Source organism: Balaenoptera physalus, assembly GCF_965194825.1.
Source record: "Balaenoptera physalus genome assembly, chromosome: 10".
Lineage (NCBI taxonomy): Eukaryota > Metazoa > Chordata > Mammalia > Artiodactyla > Balaenopteridae > Balaenoptera > Balaenoptera physalus.
Window position 1 is genome coordinate 83,116,206 of NC_138889.1, and position 22,223 is coordinate 83,138,428.

General features: G+C 42.9%; 1 protein-coding gene across 5 annotated transcripts in view; it reads right to left on the reverse strand.

The window, feature by feature from the left end:
* The window catches only part of BDNF (brain derived neurotrophic factor), a 66,292-nt gene that overhangs the window by 22,732 nt on the left and 21,337 nt on the right, over positions 1-22,223 (reverse strand). The window contains exons 1-2 of one of the 5 annotated variants that reach the window (XM_082476721.1): positions 21,086-21,216; positions 7,813-7,959 (exon numbers count right to left, since the gene is read on the reverse strand). The exons of 2 other annotated variants lie outside the window; for them this stretch is intronic. Coding sequence is in view for 1 of the 3 variants with exons in the window: in XM_082476723.1 (XP_082332849.1) it covers positions 21,911-21,976 (66 nt within the window). In the remaining 2 variants the exon portion in view is untranslated. Of the gene's footprint in view, positions 1-7,812; positions 7,960-21,085; positions 21,393-21,910; positions 22,213-22,223 lie in introns of those variants that run through there. 2 more of the 5 variants (XM_082476723.1, XM_082476722.1) reach the window with 2 other exon arrangements.

Below are 22,223 nucleotides of genomic sequence, written 5' to 3' on the forward strand. Positions count from 1 at the left end.
GCTCTAGGAAGCTGGTTAAATAAGTAATATCAAACTTCTCTTCACATTAAAAAGTGATTTAAAATAACAGCTAACATTTATTAGCTATGAGGTAAATAATCTTATTGACAGTTTACAGCTGGGAAAACTGAGGCTCAGAGAGATTTTGTAAATCGCCTAAGACCATATGCCTGGCATGTGGTGGAAATGGAATTTGAACCTGGGCTAGCTTGCATGCTTCTTTCCATATGGGGTCAGATGTGAATGTGGTGTCATATTTTGAGGGAGGTCTATTGCACCCACTTATTTATTTAAGCAAAGCCCCATGTGATCATTCCTGATAAGTAGTTTGTTTACAGGCTAATTCCACAGAGGTTGAACATAATCTTAATGTTTTTTCTCCACTACCCTCTTCCCAATACTGAATTATTCCCTCAAGGTACCAACCATACATGCATACTTAATGGGGCAGAGTGTCAAAACTTTGCAGGAAGGTTATTTGTTTGAAATGGCAGGACATTTTCCCCTGAGAAGATTTCTTCGGGTACTGGAACAGAACCACATGCTTTTCAGACCAGGAGCTACAACTGCCAAATATACGTGTCAACTCCACTTGAGTAAGAAGAGAGTAAGTCCCCTACATATGAACCTTCAAGTTGCAAACTTTCAAAGATGCAAACGTCCATTCGCATGTCCAATCACGTAAGTTAGTTGATGTGTCTGGCGTACATTGTCATATGCATGCATCCTCTACAAGTGGTTGTCCTTTTGTGCACTTTACAGCACTGTTGCTGTGCAACACGAGGAGCTTACTAATGAAGACCTGATGGAATTGGAGGCCCAGAGAAAGGACGAAGAAAGACAAGAGGAAGAAGTAACTGAAGAACCGAAGAGATTCACGATGCAGGAAATGGCAAGGGGATTTTCTTTATCTGAGGAGGCACTGTTAGTTTTTGAGGCACAGGACCCGAAAGTAGAACAGTACACGAAGGTTGCAGCAGCCATTCAGAATGCAATCCAGTGCTACCGTGTCGTCTATGATGAGGAAAAAAGAGCTACTACCCAGACATTACTGGATCGTTTTTTCAAGAGGGTAGATAGAATTGAATCCAGCAAGGAACCAGAACCTGTGCCATCAACGTCAGGCGTGAGTGAAACTGCAGCTTGCCCTCCGTCTCCTATTGCTGACGATCCCTCAGCTCTACCATCTCCCACCTCCTCTCCCTCCTCCAGTCAGTAATTCTTCCTGCCTGTTCGCTCGATGGCAGCCCCTGTATGCCAGCTGTTGTACTGTACTACTGTACTTTTCAAGGTACAGTACTGTAAAATTAAAAATGTTTTATTTTTTGTGTTTGTTTTCTATGTATTATTTGTGTAAAAAGTATTAAAACCTATTACAGTACAGTACTATATAGCTGATTGTGTTAGTTGGGTACCTAGGCTAACTTTGTTAGACATACGAACAAATTGGACATATGAACGCACTCTCAGAACAGAACTCTTGAGTACGTAGGGGACTTACTGTAATTTCAATCAAGACCCAAGTGCCCATGTGTCTTAAAAAAAAAAAAAAAAACTTCTGACATAAAAACCTTTCTTTTCAGTATCTCAACCTAATCCCCTCCAAGTCTGGAGCCTGGTAGCCTAGGTTACTCCACTTCTGACCCATGAGGTTTGTCCTGTTACTCAAGAATAGAGCTGAGGGGCTGAGACGGGAGTGCAAAGAAAAGTATGGCAAGACAGTGTCAGATATATTCTTGGAGAGCAGTTCAGACACCTAGTTCGGACCACAAAGACAGGAGAACAGATGGCCCAGCACGGACAGAGCAGCAGACTCAGACTGTGCAAATAGAAGCCATCGAGTCAAAAAAGCCAAAGGAACAAGGGTGATGGAGCACAGATCTCACGCATGTTCTCTGCCGCCAAACTGATACCCAGAGGCCCTCCGCGTGAACGACTATGGCAAAATGGACCCCACAGCTACACGGAGTTGATGCAGGACATAACCCTGGGATGACATCCTGAATGTGTGTGGTGGGTTAGATGATAGCATAAAAGAACACCACGCTTCTGGCCATAGTCAGCCCTCGGCAGAGAGCAGCCTTCAAGAAGCAGCTGCAAGGAGCCTGAGAACAAAACTGGAAATGCCTGTTGTGAAGCCTTGACAGGTATTAACAAAAGAAAATGTGTATCTGCATTTGTCAGTGGTGTGTCAGCTAGCTTCTGGCAGTCCACCCTTATGCCCAGGAATTATTTTGTGTTTCTCGTGTAGGGCAGATACAGTCCTCAATTAACTCCCCAAGTGCAACTACTCCACATAGGAGAGAGGAGTGGCTTTCCCCTTTAAAGCGGCCCCGTCAAAAATTCTGTGAAAGAGAAGCATGTTCGTTTGGATTGAAGGACCATTCTGCCAGGCTCATTCAGCACACTTCTCTGGGCAATGGGATTCAAGTGAGTTCTTTCTGAACGGGGCACACTGTCCTCAGAGGAAAATACGATGGAGAATCCATCTTACCAGTGGGAATGGCAGAGTCGTGTGAGGATGGTGTGGAATATATGGCCTTCAACATGTGGAGATGTTATCTAGGCTATAAATCTTATGTTTTCACAGGATGCCCTATTTGTAACACGCAGGAAACTACCTGACAACTTTAATGGAGAAGTCTAGCAATATTGCAACATTGTATCCCATAGTTTTACTTTACCTTATAAAGCACTAATTATTTAATTACAAATCTTGGGGGAAGTGCAAAATTCTCAAAAGAGCATCCCCTTGGGTATGAAAGCTCCAAATGCAGCATGACTTCCTCTGTGATTTGGGATCTCTCTCTTGAATTCAGTCCCTAGAAATAAGGTTAGCAGCTGGGAAACAAGCATTGAAAGCCTGGTACGCAGGGCGCTGCAGTGGAACAATTTCCTTTTCTATTCCAGTAAACACTGTTGTGTACTTTAGACCCAGTATTGCTAGTTGGGTGAATAATGAATGCGTGCTCAACTTTCCACTGCAGGAAATTCTGCAAGTGTCAATGTGGGTCCATTCCATGTGTGTCACTAGAGCTGGCGTAAGCCCACGGCCATGGTGAGGCATTATTTCCATTGGAACTGATGCCTGCACCAGCTCTCGGAACTGGGCAGTATTCCCACTGCAAACCAGGGGACACGGAAGAGACTGAGACCTCACTTAGAAGGTTGCCTGTTTCTCATCTTTCAGACTGACATGCACTCTGTTGGTGAGGCTGTAGTGAAACAGGCATTCTCATTTACTGATGGTGGGTGTACAAACAGTTCAAGACCTTTTTGCAGGACAATAAGGCAATACCTATCAAAATTTTAAATGAATTTTCCTGCTAATCCAGCAATTCTGCTTCTGAGAATAAATGTACAGTAATAGGTAGGTGCATACGTACAAAATGATGCATACACAAGGTTATTAATTGCAACAAGGCATAGAATAGCAAAAATACTAGGAGTCCCATTTCTAGCTAAAGGAAAGTATATAAACTATAGTGCATATTTACAATGAATTCGTGCAACTGTAAACAAGTTAGCTCCCATATACTGAAATGGAAAGCTCCCTGAAATATACTGGTAAGTGATAAAAGCAAGATACAAATCAGCAGATGTATACATATACACACTATCTTTTGTTTTAAAACTGGGGGAATATAATAATATTCATATTTACCTGTATTTCCATAAAACACACTGTATTCACATAAGACGAATACAAACGACCACCCACAGATGGTATGTGTCGGGTGGGGGTACAGGTGGGCATGGCACAGGTGGGGCAGGAATTCTCAATGTAGACTTTTTTTTAATATACATCTTTATTGGAGTATAATTGCTTTACAATGGTGTGTTAGTTTCTGCGGTACAACAAAGTGAATCGGCTATATGTATACATGTATCCCCATATCTCCTCCCTCTTAAGCCTCCCTCCCACCCTCCCTATCCCACCCCTCTAGGTGGTCACAAAGCACAGAGCTGATCTCCCTGTGCTATGCCGCTGCTTCCCACTAGCTATCTATTTTACATTTGCTAGTGTATACATGTCAATGCTACTCTCTCACTTCGTCCCAGCTTTCCCTTCCCCCTCTGTGTCCTCAAGTCTGTTCTCTATGTCTGTATCTTTATTCCTGCCCTGCCACTAGGTTCATCAGTACCATTGTTTTTAGATTCCATATATGTGCATTAGCATATGGTATTAGTTTTTCTCTTTCTGACTTACTTCACTCTGTATGACAGACCCTAGGTCCATCCACCTCATTACAAATAACTCAATTTTGTTCCTTTTTATGGCTGAGTAATATTCCATTGTATATACGTACCACATCTTCTTTATCCATTCATCTGTCGATGGACACTTAGGTTGCTTCCATGTCCTGGCTATTGTAAATAGTGCTGCAACGAACATTGTGGTACATGACTCTTTTTGAATTATGGTTTTCTCAGGGTATATGCCCTGTAGTGGGATTTCTGGGTCATATGGCAGTTCTATTTTTAGTTTTTTAAGGAACCTCCATACTGCTCTCCATAGTGGCTGTATCAAATTACATTCCCACCAACAGTGCAAGAGGGTTCCCTTTTCTCCACACCCTCTCCAGCATTTATTGTTTGTAGATTTTTTGATGATGGCCATTCTGACCGGTGTGAGATGGTATCTCATTGTTGTTTTGATTTGCATTTCTCTAATGATTAGTGGTGTTGAGCTCAACGGAGACTTTCTAATACTATTTTGATTTTTGAATCATATAAATAAATTATCAAAAACTTAAATTAAAAATAACCAATCAAAAAAATGTTTAACCTAGTGGCTTTGCTTTTGGCACCAAAGAATCTCCCACACTGCTCTGATGCAACAGACACTCAAGAGATTTAACCAGTTCTAGGTCCTGGTGGTGACTAACACCAGAAGTCTTGAGGGGAACCATCTCAATTTCTGGGACATTTCTCTGGAAACCAATCTAATGTGGGACAGTTGGATATAAAGGACTGTCTCTGGGGCTGGGGACTGAAGACCTGAGTTCTGGTCCGCCTTTCCCACCTGCTATTTAGTTGACCCTATAAAATGGCTGATAACTGGCCATTTTTTACCAACAAATTGGGCAAATTCCTGGGTGAACCTTCATGGGTGAGCCAATTCAAGGACTCCGCTGCCTCAGCTCTGTGACAGAAGGAGGATTAGAGTTCTCAGCCTGCCTGTCACAGCGTCATGCCAAGGGTCACCAACACACAGAAAAGGGCTCTATAAACTCTAAAGGGCAACCCTATAAACAACCTTTGTAAAGCACAACACCAAGCTGAGGGGTGACCATGACCAAACACAGAAGGAGAACGAGACCCATTCCCAAAAGTCTCTGAGACACTTAGATGGTGGGGAGGAAAGAAAACTTCCAAAAGATGGCATCTAAATGTAAACAGAACACAAGAGCAGGATGACAAAGAAAGACTGAAGATTAAGACATGTGGTTAAATGACTCCATATGTGGTCATCTGCAATTGAATATACTGCAAATTCTAGAAGGCTTAACAGGGAAATTAGGGAAACATATGTGGAGCAAACTTAAAGGGTACAGACCTGAATACAGATGCAAGATCAATGTCAAATGAATGATCCAAAAGGATGGCCCTTATCCTTGCGATCAGTGCAGTTGTTGGAGCCATGTGCCTGTCATACATAGGTAGGCCTCCAACCTTCCACCAAAATAAAATGCAAACTTCAAACACTTTTGAAAATGCTCCCTAGGGGACCACCTTTTACCCCAAATTTAGAAATGGTATGAAAAACACTCTCTAAAATGGCAAAAAAAAAAGAAAAAAACCTTCTCAAAAAGCAAAAAAAAGAAAGAAGAAAACCTTCTCTTCTCCATATGTATGATCATCTGGAAAGCAGATCTCCCTTTAAACGAATGGTCAAAGCTGGACCACAATGTTAAACTCATCATGAAAACCCAAAGGTTGCTTCTCTCACCTTCTTGAAGTGAAACATTCCAAGAGGTAGGAAATAACCACAGGAGGAAGTTCACTGCTGGTGCCCTAACTTGGTACTGCTATCTAGGCACCTGGTCTGGAAACCAGAAGTCTCTTTGGAACTCAGAAGAAAGCGAAGAACTCCTTTCTACTTTGGTTAAGGAAGGTCCTTGTGAAAGGTGCCTGGTTCCAATTGGGTCTAAGTGGCCTAAACCGTACAATGCATTCTGAGACCACCACTTAATGACTTTGATGGACCTTGCTAAGAATTTCCCAGGCCACTTTGGGTCAAATGCAATGTCCTCTCACTTTCAGCTTCATGTTTCAGTTGACCATGCTTCCTTACAGAAATTTCCCTAGGAGGCTTACTATCCTATATTATTTCTAGTCAGAGTCTCCTCTTGCACAAGAGGCTTAAACTAACTCTGATTAAGAATCAGAATGTGCTCTATTTTAGTTAAGGATTCATTTATTCATTCAGCACAGGTTATTAAGAACTTACCAAGTTTAGATGTGCTTTGCTTTAGGAAAATCATTTTCAAGGAAGCTTCACGTAAAGCAGGAATAATTAACCTGGTAAATCTTAATAGATTCTTCAAGTGGCTGAATCCTGAGTTTAAATCCTCACTGATTTTCAAATACAACAAGAAAATCAATTATGGAGGTGGGCACACTCCCAGCTGTCAATAGCTTTCAAGGGAAGTGTTTCAATGTGGCTCCAAATGGTCAATATCACATGGTTAATCATTTAGTTGGAGATTCACAGATCAAAAACAATTCTTAAAAAAATGTTTACAGGAACACAGGGACAATGAGTTAACACCTCCAAGGTGTATGTCAGTGTCAAGGATACAAGCTCATGTTTCATCAGCAGAGCTCTGGTCACTGGATTGAAGTTGAAGGTCATAACCGGCTATGTTTCTGTCATTTCCTCATGTGAAGAAAAGTAAGTTATAGCCCATGTTTATTCAACGAGGAAAAAAAACCGCACAAATGTTTTTAAAGCTACATTTTGGCCTCTTCTCCCACCAGAGCTGCAAAGGTTGCCCATCTTCCTGTGGCTGGGTTATCTGTGAAGGCCTTGTTTGGATATCAACTTGTCAAACATTGCTTAGAATGACTATGACTTAGTGTTCTCCTAAAATTGACTTTTTAACTTTTTGTTCACTTAATAGACATACTCTGAGCACAGATACTGGGGACACCAAAATGAATGAGAGAATCCCTGCCTTTGGAACTTCACTGTTAAAGGGGGCGGGGGATGTAGAACAGTTTAGACACGTGAGCAAACAATTACAGTTCAATGTAGAACACGCTGTAAGCATCCTAAGCAGGATAATCTAGAGTGTTTTTCTAGACTAAGACATTACATCCACAGCTCCTAGCAGAGAACCTGATACAGAGAAGCCACCCAATAATGTTTTAATAGTTGTGCAATTATTGCTTATATAATTAACTATTAAATTGTTAGACAGAGACCATGGATGACCCAGGAATCCAGATAGGGCAGGTTTCTCTTGGGCAGGAGTCTTTCTAGAGGAAGTCGAATTCGAGCTGGGCCTTAAAGAATGAGTAGGACTTAGATGGATGAAAGGAAGAGAAAGTCAATGAGTAAACAAATTAGCCTCCAAAGATTACAACAAAAGAGTTCTGGTCTTGTCACCGTTGGTACAAAGTGAAGCAGATTTAGGCGTGGAGCATGCTGATAGTTTTTAATTGTCTTGACAATAAGTCATAAAAGGTACTCTTTTAGGGCTGTAAAGCGCCAGTAATAACAACAGTGGCTGAAATTCATTAAGCATTTACTATGCCAAGCACTGTTCTGAGGACTTTACATGTATTAACACACTTAATGCCTACCACGACCCTGTTAGGAGGTTGAGGCACAGAGACTGGAAGCAGTTTGTACAAGGGCCTAGACCCTGTAAGTAAGTGGTGGCCTTGGAGTCCAATTCGATGCGTGGGCCCGGGAATGCTGTCCCAGGCCTTCTGCTGTCACACGGAAGCCTGCAGTTAGGAAATATCCTTCAAGTCAGAAGAATATCTTCAACAGGCCTCCCACCTCAAAGCTTCTGAACTTCTGATTATTTACAAGGCTGCAAACCCCTTCTAACCATGCTCAAATCCAAGTATTTGGATGATGAAGTAAATGATGTCTTTTTAAATTTATTTGGTTTCTTGGGCTTCCCTGGTGGCGCAGTGGTTGAGAATCTGCCTGCCAATGCAGGGAACACGGGTTCAAGCCCTGGTCTGGGAAGATCCCACATGCCACGCGGCAACTGGGCCCGTGAGCCACAACTGCTGAGCCTACGTGTCTGGAGCCTGTGCTCCACAACAAGACAGGCTGCGACGGAGAGAGGCCCATGCGCCACGATGAAGAGTGGCCCCCACTCACCGCAAATAGAGAAAGCCCTCGCACAGAAATGAAGACCCAACACAGCCAAAAATAAATAAATAAAGTAAAAAAAAAAAAAAAATTTATTTGGTTTCTAGTTCAGCAACTCTTAAACCTCCTGTACATCTGAACCACCTGTGGAAGTTTCTAAACATAACATATGGCCAGGCTCTGGCCCAAACCCACGAATCTCAGGGATTAGGACCTGATAGCTGTATTTTTTTTTTAAGTTTCGAAGGTAATTCTGATGATCACCATCTTTAAGAACCACTGCTCCATAGTATGCTTTCCAACAGTTCACTTACAGGACCCTCGGCTTTAAGCAAAATTATAACTAAGAAGCTCAAGGAACAAGACATATCCTTTTTCTCTTTTTTCAAGAATTTTTTTTTCTTTAAAAAAAGGAAACTAAATTTAAAAACTCCTTAGAGTATACATTTTTTATCTTCCCATCATCATCTTCTTCCTTGGCACACAGAAGGTTGCCAATCTCTTCTCTAGAGAGTGGACACTAGGCCAGGGTGACGACACTGGTCTCCATCTGTGCCGGGCACCCATATTAATGCATCAAGGGTGAAATACGGTTTCTAACCTGAATTCTGCAGTTCATGGTGTAGACAGCCAGCATGATGGTCAGAGGGCTGGATTAGGAGAAGTCATGGAGCTGTAATCCTTGCTCTGGTTCTATAGCTGTACATCTTGGATCAAGTTATTTAACTACTCTAAGCTTCAGTTTCCTCAACTGTTATATAGGAATAATGTCTGCCCAATTTTTTCAAAGAGTTATTTATAGGATCAAGTGGAATGAGACGTGTATGCATTTTCTTAATGTACGGAGCACTATACCTTTGGACAAGGTTATTACCGAGGTATGCAATCTTACCTACATATGACAATAAAATCATGTAGGAATGTTAGTGATGACAAACCAACTGATTTTTGGTCCCAGTACCAATTGTCTACTGGGGCACTGCACTAGGGCAAGTCGTCAAAACCTCTGATATTGGGGCTTCCCTGGTGGCGCAGTGGTTAAGAATCCGCCTGCCAATGCAGGGGACACGGGTTCAAGCCCTGGCCCGGGAAGATCCCACATGCCGCGGAGCAACTAAGCCCGTGCGCCACAACTACTGAGCCTGCACTCAAGAGCCCGCAAGCCACAACTACTGAAGCCTGCGTGCCTAGAGCCCGTGCTCCGCAACAAGAGAAGCCACCGCAATGAGAAGCCCACGCACCGCAATGAAGAGTAGCTCCCCATCACCGCAACTAGAGAAAGCCCGTGCACAGCAATGACGATGCAACACAGCCAAAAATAAAAACAAACAAATAAATAAATTTATATATATATATATATATAAAAAAAATCTCCGATACTGCTTGGAACAGTGATGGCGAGGTTCCCCTAAATTCTTAGATGAGACTAACTCTGAAGAACAATCAGATGCTCTGGAATAACAGACACTTCAAAGTTTTAAGAAAATCATTGCCAGGGATGTGAAAACCAGAAAAATATACTGGTATTTTAGGAAGAACATTTTAAAATAAATTTTATTAATGGTGATAAATTTCAATGATTAATAAAATCTTGAAGGTAAGGTCACCTTGCGTTGCTTCTCAGCCATTACATGTCTATGATTATTTCTAAAAATTATGCAGTGGGGAAAATTTCACATACCCATATCTATGTTACCAAGTTACCATCCGTGAATAATTTAAACAAGGGGATGAACACAACTCTAGATGCAAGAGAATGGCCACAGGAATGGGCAGGAGGACAGTCATTTTCATGAAGGAAGGAAGGAAGATTTAAGACTTTGGGATTTCTACTTATTGATTTTTCTCTAGAACAACAGTTTTCCAACTGGGTTTTGCAGACAAGAGTGTCAAGAGGCTTCTTGCAAGGGGCTAAATCGAGGTCAAGGAGACAGGACGCTGATGTTCCCACCTGCAGTTCAGCTAACTCAGCCCTGCTTATTTTTGTTTTACACATTGGGGTTTTAAGTAAGATTGTATTACAGGAAAAAAAAAAAAAAAAGTCCTGCAATGTACTTATTTACATTTATACCACTAATTTGGAGGTTAGAGGACCTGTGTCTAACCCTCTGATTTTGTCTCAAAGAACAAAGAATGAATGGAATAATCCTGGCACTATTTATTTATGGCTTATTCTTTTTTAATTTATGGATTTATGGTTTATTCTGATTGCCCTGCTCAGGAGTGAAGGAGAAGGTTAGAAACGTGGCTATAGGTTTGGTATTAGAAGGAAAATGGGATCTATTACCACTTTCTGATCCTGTGATTTTTTTTTTTTTTGAGATTCACAAGAGAATATGTGAAAATTTGCTTCCTTGTTCAGTATATCAAGAAGCTAAACATTTCTGAGTTGATGGTGCCAAACTGTGCTCTAGTTCCACATATTTACATGATCCACAAACACTACATACGGATTCTTATTTATTCCATGTATTTGAGCAAAAACACCTCCTGACTTCACAGTGAAAGGAGACTACCCAATGGATTGAAAAGTGGTTTTAGGAAACTCTTAAAAAAAATTACCATTTAAGCATGTTATTGACTAACGTTTAAAGGCAATATAGTATTTACTACTTTGATTTTTCCTTCTTTTTCTTACTCAGCATAATCATGAAACCAGCTTCTAGGAAATGGAAGCAGTTTCACATTTTTAGTTTCTTTAGGGGGGAAACACAGGGTTTATAAACACTGCCAAATAAAAGACACATTCCTGAATACTAAAAGGTCCAAACATGTCCTTGTAAGTACGGAAAAAATCCATCATCGCATCAGTGGAAATGAACAGCATCTTTAGTCCAGAAGTTCTCCTTCTACTGTGGCTTCTACCAGCATCATTACAAGAGTTCCTCTTGAGGGCTTCCCTGGTGGCGCAGTGGTTAAGAATCCGCCTGCCAATGCAGGGAACATGGGTTCAAGCCCTGGTCCGGGAAGATCCCACATGCCGCGGAGCAACTAAGCCCATGTGCCACAACTACTGAGCCTGCACTCTAGAGCCCGCAAGCCACAACTACTGAAGCCCACGCGCCTAGAGCCCGTGCTCTGCAACAAGAGAAGCCACCGCAATGAGAAGCCCGCGCACCGCAACAAAGAGTAGCCCCCACTCGCCACAACTAGAGAAAGCCCGCGCGCAGCAACGAAGACCCAACGCAGCCAAAAATAAATAAATAAATAAATAAATAAAATTAATTTAAAAAAAGAGTTCCTCTTGAAATATCCTCAAATAATAGCAAAATGTTTAAGACACTAACAAGCATTTTTGTTGCCTTAATTTGAACATGAAATGATACCTGATTGTTCTATATTAAAAAAAAGATCAATCTCTTAAAAGTGACATAAATTATTCCAAAATATTACAATCCATAACTGAAAATACAGGATGGGCAGGAAGTTCTGAAATGACTCAGAGAATTTGTTCAATAGGTTTTTAAAATACTCTTTTGAAGTGAGTATATGAAGAGGTAATGGAAGACTTACGTGGCAGAATCAATGGAGTTCCTTATCAAGGGGCACCTGAAGATGGATGGATCCATCTAGCCCAGTGCCTGGCACCCACTGGGCACTCAATTAACACTTGATGAATTAATAAATAAAAGAATCATTCCCTGCGTGTAATACTTTTACTTTTTTTTAAAGAAAAGCTTTGAAACAGGAGAAAACATACATGCAGCCACATGAACTATATATAAAATATGTGATGCTCTAAAGGGGATGTAAACAGTAAACTGCTTGCGTTGATGACTGACAATATGAATATTTGAAAGCAGTATGAGAGACCATGAAGAATAAATATTCATGAGTACTAGGAGTGGGCCATGCAACCTAGGGTCTAAACTTGCATTTTAATGACATCTCCATGTTGGTTAATCTCCAACTGATCTACAGAAGAGCAAAATAAGTTATAAAAAAAAAAAGTTAACTCCATCCATGTTGAAGCCTGAAGGGGAGGGGTCCACTGCTTTGACAGTTTACATTTAAAAAAAGAAACTCTTTGGAAAGCTAAGGATTCTGCAGTTCCCAAAAGGGGAAGGTGAATGTTGAGGGTTTTTTTCAGTTCAGTTGCTGAACTCTCTAAAAAATCTAATGTCAAAAGCTAATTTCTTAAGCAATTTGGGCATGTGAATCTGATCAGGACTCTTTTTTTTTTTTTTTTTAGGACTCTTTCTAAACATTCCATTCTGTCTGATCCAAAGGAAAAATAATTACTTTTGTAAGCATGAAAAAAGTAAAAGCCCAGCACTTTGCAAAGAAATGGGAAGGATTTCTGATGCTCAATTCATGATACGGCCCCTATCTCAGGTAGAGGATCCAAAGACAGAAATATATGATCGTCATTAGGATTGTATATGAACTCAAAATAAGGAGCATACTTATGATATGATCAATATATTTGAAAACCTAAGGAGTACAAAGGTACTTCAGAATATACCTAACTCTGACCTCCCATGTTAATAGCTGTCCTTTCTGAATGGGTTTCAGCCTCTGCTTAAACATCTGTAACAGGAAACTGATCATATTCCAAAGAAGCTTCTTTTTTTCTTTGTTAGATCATAATTCCCTCAACACAGTGCTTTGTATGCAGTGAGCCTGCAATATTTGCTTAATTAAATGGAACTGAAAGTTCTTCTAGATACTACACACAGTGCCTAAATTATATCACTGGTCCAAGACCTGTTCTTTGGGGCAACATAAAAAAAACCCTCTCCCTCCTCCATGTGCCAGTTCTTGACACTCGTGAAGACTGTCCTCTAAATTAGGACATCAAAAACATGTCACACATGCTGCCACTGTAATCCCCCAGCCGTGGCGGGCAGAAACAGTCAGAACATTCTTTCTCATTGAGCCTGGACAGCTCCAGATTTCTTCTTAACCCAGCCTTCCAGGTACCTACCATCATGTGATTTAGACTACCTGAGGGAGAAAGAGTACATTCACCATTCCAGCCTAAGTTTTCTTGTTCCCCAGCCACCCATTCCAAGTTCCCTCAGCCATTCCTCACTTGCCAGTGGTTTCCAACTTCCTGTGCATCATGATTGATCACAATGATCTCAATATACACCAATTTGTCGATGCTGTACCTAAAGCAACCTATTTCAGTTCCTTAAACTGAAGACATTCCATACATAGTCTACTTTAGAAATGGGGGGAAATTATTAGTTTCTCCATTTGCGTGTTAGGCTTCTACTAGTACAGACCAAAACTGCAATAGCTTCGTCCAAAGCCCCCCACCGCACACCAACACACACACACCACTGGCTCCCATTGAACCTGCGGTTATTTAAAACATCTGAGTTTCCTTTGTACATTCTAAGTCAGCCCCCAAAACCTAGTCCCAACTCCATATTCTCTCTATTTATACAGTTGACTTTTAACCTAACCACAGTATTTTACATTTAAGTAAATGTAAATGATCCAGGTTCTATCATCCAACAGAATGTCTGCTGGGTTTATGTTTCAAAACGATAAGCCCATCATCTGTGACTCCAGATACATTATCAGCCAGTGTGTGAATGCGGGATGTGCTTTCCCCATGTTGCGTAAGACAGAACACCTTCACCAGTCTGCTCTAGGAATGTGGCCTGGAACTCCACCAAGCATCTCTGCCCACAGCATGAAGCAAATTTCTCGGCCTTCAGATTCTGCATGATGTAAAAGAAATTTACCTGTGTTTAAAAACACTCCCCATGATTCAAGAAACAGATGAACACGTGAAAAGATAGAAAAACTTGTTTCGATTTGAGCACAGGTTCTGTTTTCAAAAGCAGAAAGCAAGTATCAGAAAAGGCAGCAAATGCTGACGGTAACAGCTCCAAACCAAGAGCGATTAGACTAATCCCATGTGGCAAAAATTTTATTCAAGGAGTTTCCTTCTATCTCTCTCTCTCCCTCTCCCACCCCACCCCCATCTCTCTCTATATATGCGTAAGCTATAGATATATAGCTTGTTTTTTTCAGTAATTTTTTTCCTGAAAAGTAAAGTTTTCTGCATCTGATTGCTTCTATGCATGACACAGACAATATAATGACTTTCTTTGGTTAACTGCTTACCAGAAATTGGAACAAACTTAACATACACCGTTTTCCATTCCCTGAAGCACATGGCCACCAGTACCCCAAAACTGAAAACATTTAAACGAAAATCCACCAGTAGCTTTATAGTTGCTACTGTCTAAATTAGCTTTAACATTTCATATGTTCCAAACGTGGCAACTTTACGAGTGAGCCAAACTGTACATAAGAAATTTTAGAATTAAGCCAACCAAAGGACAGTTATAATACATACTAGAAAAACAAAAATATTATTACATTTATTTCTTCTAATTTCTGCCTCTCTGCCAGCAAAACAAATACACATTTTTCTATAATTATAAAGTTTCTTCATTGCCCACATTGCTAGTCAGAATCTGAGGCAACTATTAATCAATCTATTTGTTCATTCAACAATATTTGCCTAAGTGTCTCTTCTGCTACCAGAATCATTTTGGATACTATTGTGGAAGCATGCAAAAATGAATGAAATGCAGATTTTGTCATCAAAGAATTTTAAGCTAATTTGTAATTATTGGCTCCTGGCTCCATTACCGGTTTTGATGCTGGCTCAGACGTACATCTTTATTTATTCTAAGGTTGAGGCAACTCTTAAAATTGCCTTCTCCTTGTCCTTTCCCCATCCCTTACTTTTTTGGTGTTTAAAGTCTTGCCACATACATGACCCTTTATTTTACTCTTAATTCTTCTCAAATCATTAAAGTTAAAATGAGAGCACAGATCAAAGACATTCTTAAGGTCTCTCTACTTTATTTATTTGGTGTTATTATATCTCAGAAAGGGCAATGGATTGCCTGTAGCAAGTAAATAAAATCAGAACCTTTGTACTCAATGCTTCAGCATATATCCTTGAAAATAATAAATGTTAAAAAGGAGGCCAGCCCTTATTCCCGGCAGGTTATTCTACATTTGGCTAATATTAAAATGTTAAAAGGACTTAGTGTAGGTATTGAGGTATGGGTATGGATCTGCCTGTTTTAAAATCTCATCTACAATCCCAAGTGCATCCTAAGCCATCCCCTCCCTGCCCCCCCGCACACACACTCACCAAATCCGAATAGGGTGGCAAGGCAATCCTAGTAACTTGTAGCCTTAGAAAATGGCTCATATGGCAAATAAGCTGTTTGGCTGGTAAAGCTGGTGATTTTGTTCTCTAGGTGGCGCTATTACTTCAACTTTTGATGAGTTGCTTAAATTCCTTGAAACTGTCCGTTTATTTTTTCCATTTCCATCACATAAATCTTAATTTTATACATACTAGTTGTAATTAAATGAAAGATTGCCTTCTAGTTTGATTTTAATAAGCCACTTAAAGTTAAGTGATTTTTCTACCATATGCTTTTACACATTTCCTAGTTATGCTGTCTCAGATTGAAAGAATCTTCTTTTGCCTGCCTCATCCCTTTAAAATAAAGGGGCATGTCAAAAACACAGAGGGTCGTCATAAACCTTCAGTCAGACCAAAGGAACCAAGATGAAAGCACATTTAAGAGCTATTAGGTTCTGTGAGCTTTCAAAATCAAGACATTACTACCGTGACAACCAATGAAAAGTTCTTTCAAGTGAACCTCTGGGGAAAACTGCATAACATTCGTTATTCTCTGGGCTCTTTGGAAATAAACTTTTATTTTATTATGGCTGTCACTGAAGCTTGTGAATTGACTTTGCTTACCCCCAGTCACTCTCCTGACCTACACCCAGCCCCCAATTCATCTAATGGAACCATGCTCAAACTTTAGTAACGTATAGATGAGATATCAAGGCAATGAGTCACTTCTTAGCATCCAGTATTACTGGGTCAGATTTGTTTCACCAAGAGTATAAGTGTCGGGCTTCCCTGGTGGCGCAGTGGTTGAGAATCTGCCTGCCAATGCAGGGGACACGGGTTCGAGCCCTGGTCTGGGAAGATCCCACATGCCGCGGAGCAACTGGGCCCGTGAGCCATAACTACTGAGCCTGCGCGTCTGGAGCCTGTGCTCCGCAACAAGAGAGGCCGCGATAGTGAGAGGCCCGCGCACCGCGATGAAGAGTGGCCCCCGCTTGCCGCAACTAGAGAAAGCCCTCGCACAGAAACGAAGACCCAACACAGCCAAAAATAAATAAATTAATTTAAAAAAAAAAAGAGTGTAAGTGTCGCAGAGTTTGTACATGAATTTGAGTACTTTCATTTAAACATTTCTTATTCATGTTTTTCTTACAGAAATAAGAATACCTTCCAGTTCACTTAGAAAACATGCCCATTTACCACTCCCTCACCACAAAAAGTTTTCCAAAGTCCATATATTAGTGAGCTCCATTGTTTCGTGTCTATCATCAATAATAATTCCATATATTTAATAAATGGGTCCATGACTTTTCTAAGGCTTTAGTATAAGTATTCTGGAAAGTCAGAGATGCATTTAAAGTATAAAATGATTTAGGATTAAGTAATTCTATGCCTTAAGTGGAAGTTTAAGGAGACTTTGAGGACACTTGTCTAAGCATAAAAATACCAATGCCGGGCTTCCCTGGTGGCGCAGTGGTTGAGAATCTGCCTGCCAATGCAGGGGACACGGGTTCAAGACGTGGTCTGGGAAGATCCCACATGCCGCGGAGCAACTAGGCCTGTGAGCCACAACTACTGAGCCTGCACGTCTGGAGCCTGTGCTCTGCAACAAGAGAGGCCGCGATAGTGAGAGGCCCGCACACCGCGATGAAGAGTGGTCCCCGCTTGCCACAACTAGAGAAAGCCCTCGCACAGAAACAAAGACCCAACACAGCCAATACACAAATTAATTAATTAAAAATATATATATACCAATGCCTTCCTCTGTTTCCTAGGGTTAAACCCCACATACAAATGACATACGGATTTCATTTGCCAACATCAATTATTGTTTGACATTACTCCATCCTAAACAGAGTAAATGGATGCAGAGTGTAACCACGAAGTTCACTCATTCACTTTTTGAATGCCCATCTGGGCACGTTATTCACCCTAACAAAGAAAATTTATCACAATGCAACTTAACGTTCAAATGACTTCCTCCTCCATTGAACAACAGCCAGCTGTTTTAAACCTAGAATTCCCCGGAATTCTCTCCTCCGTTCCTCTATTAAAATGCAATTCACAGCTTGAGATTACAGAGGCTGCCAGTAGCTGAAAGGCTGCACTAGACGGTTGAGAGTCCTTCAATTAAGCAGCAATTTTGCAATTAGTGAAAACCGAGTGCTCCGTAACAATTGTTTGACAACAAGTTGAGACAAGTTAGCAATTACCCTATTAAAGGGATATAGTCACATGCTTTGGGCTAGGCTAGGTTAGCCGCCTCACACAAATCTTCTACACAGGGAGATGAAAGTTGAAAATTATGTTTCAACCATTAAAATAAATTCAGTATTATGGACATCTGAAATAGCAGTGCTTCTCATTTTAAAAGGTACTCAGAGTTGAGCTTTCATATATTCAATACTTCTCCACGCTGTTTTCATTCAAGCAGTCTAAAACCGTTCTTCTGTCTACTCTGAGACTAACCTCCAAAACCTAAAATGTTAATCAACTACTAGTATATGACCTTTCCATTGTGTACATCTTCAATATTCTTTAAGCTCAGTAGAAGATTAAGTCTATGGTTGAGACCCAAAGCTACTGGCTGTTACATTCCCCAAATTCACTACCGGCATGTAGGGGCTGTAGATGGATGTGTGTGATCCGGGTTGGGGGGTGGCGGAGGTGTTGGATATTTACAGAAGGTTCTAAAGACAAATGTACAAAAACATAAACAAGCTCTTTGCTGTACTATCAGGTGGGTGTGCTCAGCTTGCTGTGTGTGTTTAAGTTACAAACCAGAGCTATTTATGTTGAAAAGAAATGAGATTATCAATCATCTGCCTTTTGACTACTGAAAAGCTGGGACTCGTAACCATTCCAGGAAGAAGAGAATAACTTACATTCTAATGGTGCCCCTATTAAACAGGAAACTCAAGGATTTTGAGCCAGGATTTTAGAAATTTGCATTATCTACAGGACTTCCCTCTCTCCTGGTGAATCAAAATGAACCAGCAATATTCCAGCACCTTCCCACCCCTCTGTGGCCATTTTGAGATTTAGGCAATTAACTTACATAGTATAAATGAATCATTTGAGGAGATCATTGCATTTTAGGCAAATGATCACTTTCTTAGTTCCTTCTGTTTGCAAGTAAAAGTTACACTTGTTGAAAAGACATCCTAAAACAGACTTCCTCAATGCTTTATTTTCTGGATATTCAAATGTTGACCTGCTATAAATCTCAAAAGACCTTAAATATCATCTTAAAATAAACAAGATTTCCAGTTACTAATTCAGCTCTGAATAGGCAATGAAAGTCTCCAAAGGTATGTGAAAAATTACTGTTATTTTCCTTTTAAAAAAATGTGATGTCTAAGAGTGTCTGCAATGTTCTAATGCTTCAAAACATGTACGTAAGTCTTGTTTATCTGGAAATCATTTCTTTCTGCTTATTTCATAAATAGAAAACGTTCTGTAATGACTTAAAATAGCTCTACATAGTGCTTCTCCTGTCATAATACTTAGTACCGGTCTATATTTACCAACATTTATCACATTTTGCAAAATAAAGTGGAAAAAAAAAAAAAAAGACAACGACTTTATGGCCCTGGAATTCCAGTAAGGGTGACCAATGTGTTTTAAATTCCAGTAAAGGTATGGTTACATTTCAACAAGTGTCTCTTTCCTTTCTCTTACCTCCGCTGTAAGTCCAGCAGTAAACTTACAGAAGAAGAATCTTAAGCAAGGTATTTGCAAAATCAAGGAACAGGAGTTAGAGACTGTTTTAAAGGGGTGTGGTTCCCAGGGTCTAAACTTTGTGATCTATTACTTATAATAATAATAATTTAAAGTGCTACATGCCATAATCTCAGAAACCTTCAACCTAAAAATAATGTAAACATCGAGGGGTCCCATGTTTAGATGAATTAAATCTGTAATTATACCTCAATAAATTAAAATGCAAAAAATATAAGTATATACAAATATACTTTTAAGCCTCTGACTTTATAACGAACATATATAATATAGATTTTTTTTTTTGGATAAAATTAAAGGAGAAGGGGTATTTTCCCAAAAGTCAAGCCAATTTGAAGGTCTCATTTAATAACATTATATCCTATTAAAAATCAATATGCAGTCTTATATGCAGTGAAAAATCAACGTTCCCAATTACATATGGCTTTGTTTTAAAAGATAACTGTACTAGAATTAATAAACACTCAGAAATATGCTTTTCTTTGCTTCTGGCCAAGAACATTCCTGCATTCTTGTCAGAAAACGTTCGCTGTTTACTGCTGACGTAGAGATGTAAGCATTAAGATCCCTGAAGGACACTAAAATGAGATCCAGGAATCCCTAACACACCACTAGCCGTAGCCTGTCAAAGCTCCCCCAGCTCAAGGAAAACTTTTTGCATTGGAGCCAAAGAGGCGCGACGAGTCGAAATTCATGCGAGTCGGGAGTCAGCAGCGTCATTCAACAAGTCCCTCCTACCAGCTACTGAAGGGATTCCGCAAAGCCGTCTCTTACCACTTCCCCACCCCCAGCAGCTGCTCGGGGCAGCTTGGCCGGCAGAGGGCACCCTCTACCTTCCCTAGCGCCTTTCTCCCCACCCCTCCCACCTCCTTCGGGCCCCTCCAATCCGAGTCCCTCCGCCCCGCTCCACCCGCAACACACAAACACAGCATCCTCCGACAGTGAATCTAGCTCACCCCAGCAGCCCCAAGGCTTCCCTTCCCTAGGGGTGCCACCGGTCTGCAATTCCCCTTCTCTGCCCGTCGAGCAAAACGCCTCCAACCCTCAGCTATTTCTTTCTAGGCACGGCTCACTCACCCATTTCCTCTTCTCGGCTTTGCATCCCCAGAGACCTACCTGAGTCACAACCTGTCCCCCCCAATACACACACACATCCCTCCCAGCCCCCGAAAGTCAAAACTTTTTACTTTCCTGGAAGGTGCCTCAAGGGAGGGGCACGGGATGGAGAGAGGTGTGGGCACAACTAGCCCCGGAGTCCCGCAGCCCCTTTCACGTCCGAGCTGCAGCAGTGTATCAAGTTTCCCGAGATAAACTGGTACTGGACCTGGATAAGTCCGCTTTGATCTCAACTCCTGGGGAGCAGGTGACAATGTGCAGCCCGGCTGGAGCCCCGGACGGGGATGCGGGCTGAGGGAGCAAGGGGCCCCCCGAAATCTGTGCGGGGACCGCCCAGCCCATGGGAAAGATTCCTATCTCAGCCCCAAGCCCGTCACCTCAGTCGGGGCCCCCGACAGCTGGCGCCCTAAATCGCTCTCACGACCTCTCCTCTGCTGGGGAAGGGTTTCGGGGGACCCCGGGGCGCCGTCTTCTCCCATGGCGCAGCTCTGCGTCTCCTCTTGGCTTTCTCTTCCCCACTTCAGGGCTTCCCGGCGTCCCTCTCCCTCGGGGGGCCGGGCTGCCCCTCTGGATCGTGGGGTGGGAGGAGAAAGCTCCGCAGGAGCAACTCGAAGTCCCCCCTTCTCGGGACTCGTGCAAGGGAGGAAAGGAGGAGTTCTGGCCTCTTCCAATAACTTCGGCCCCCCCCCCCGCCCCCAAGCCAACTTTCGCCGGCGGACCGGCGGCTCCCGCGCCAAGACCCACGCCCGATGCTCGCCTACCTCGGGGTTCACACAAAGCTCACGGGTGCCCGGCGGCGGAGTCACATCGTTGGCCCGCTCCTGGCCCCTGCGCCCAGCCCCGGTCCCCGTCGCGGAGACGCTCGCCGCCGGCCCCACAGCAGCGGGTGGCAGCTGCAGTTCAAGCGTCTCATCAAAGCTTCGCAACGAGGAGGTGGGGGGCGCGCCGGGCCGGTTCCTCGGCCCCGCCCCGGAGCCCGCGGCGCAACGGGGTGCGCGGGACGGCGAGCGGGCGGGTGCGCCCCGGCGCGGCGGCGACGGGGACCCAGAGCTCCAGCCTGCGCCTCGAGCTCGGGTCAGACATTATTTAGCTCTTCGGTTGAGCTTCGATTGGTCAAACGGCGCCGCCCCCCGCCCTCCCCCCTCCGAGCTCGCCCGCGCCACCGAGACCCGTGCGGGGCGGCCGCTTAAAGGAGACGCCGCGCCTTTCCCTCGCCCCCGCTCGGCCCCCGGGACTCCCCGAGCTTCCGGAGCTCCCCGGGCCCGCGCGCCCCGTTCCTCCAGTCGCTGGGGGCCCGCGACGTGGCCCCGCAAGCCCCGCGCCCGTCCCTGGGGCGACTCAACAGGACGCGCGCGCCACGCCCGCGGCTCTGAGAGGCGACCTAGCCCCCGCCCCGGGGAACTCCGCGTCCCGCGCCCTCCGCGTAAACCCAGGCTGTGCGCGCCGGGGCGGGAGCTAGCGAGCGCGAATCCGGAGCCCCCAGGGTCTTGCGCCCCTCCTCGGCAACTCCCTCCGCCCCATCCCGGCACCCAACTTCTGTGGGAGAGGGCGTGCGTTTCCCGGCCCATGGACACACCTTCCCACACCTTCCCGCACCTTCCCGCACGACGGAGCTTGAAAACGCCAGCACACAATGAAATCGCATGGAGCATGGGGGCTACTGGTTTACTCCGCTACCTTAAACACGCCGCGGCTTAAACAGAGTTCGTGCACTGACCTCTCCGGAGTTTGCCTAATAGGAATTCAATCAAGATAATAACGGCATTTTTTATTAATGAACGCCCCCAGATAACGTTACACCAAGTTACTTGCTCCAGCCAGGAAGCCGAGGCAATGACAGACCTCACTCAAGCCACACGCTTTCTAGCCGACCAAAGAAAAACGGCAAGAGAAAGAAAA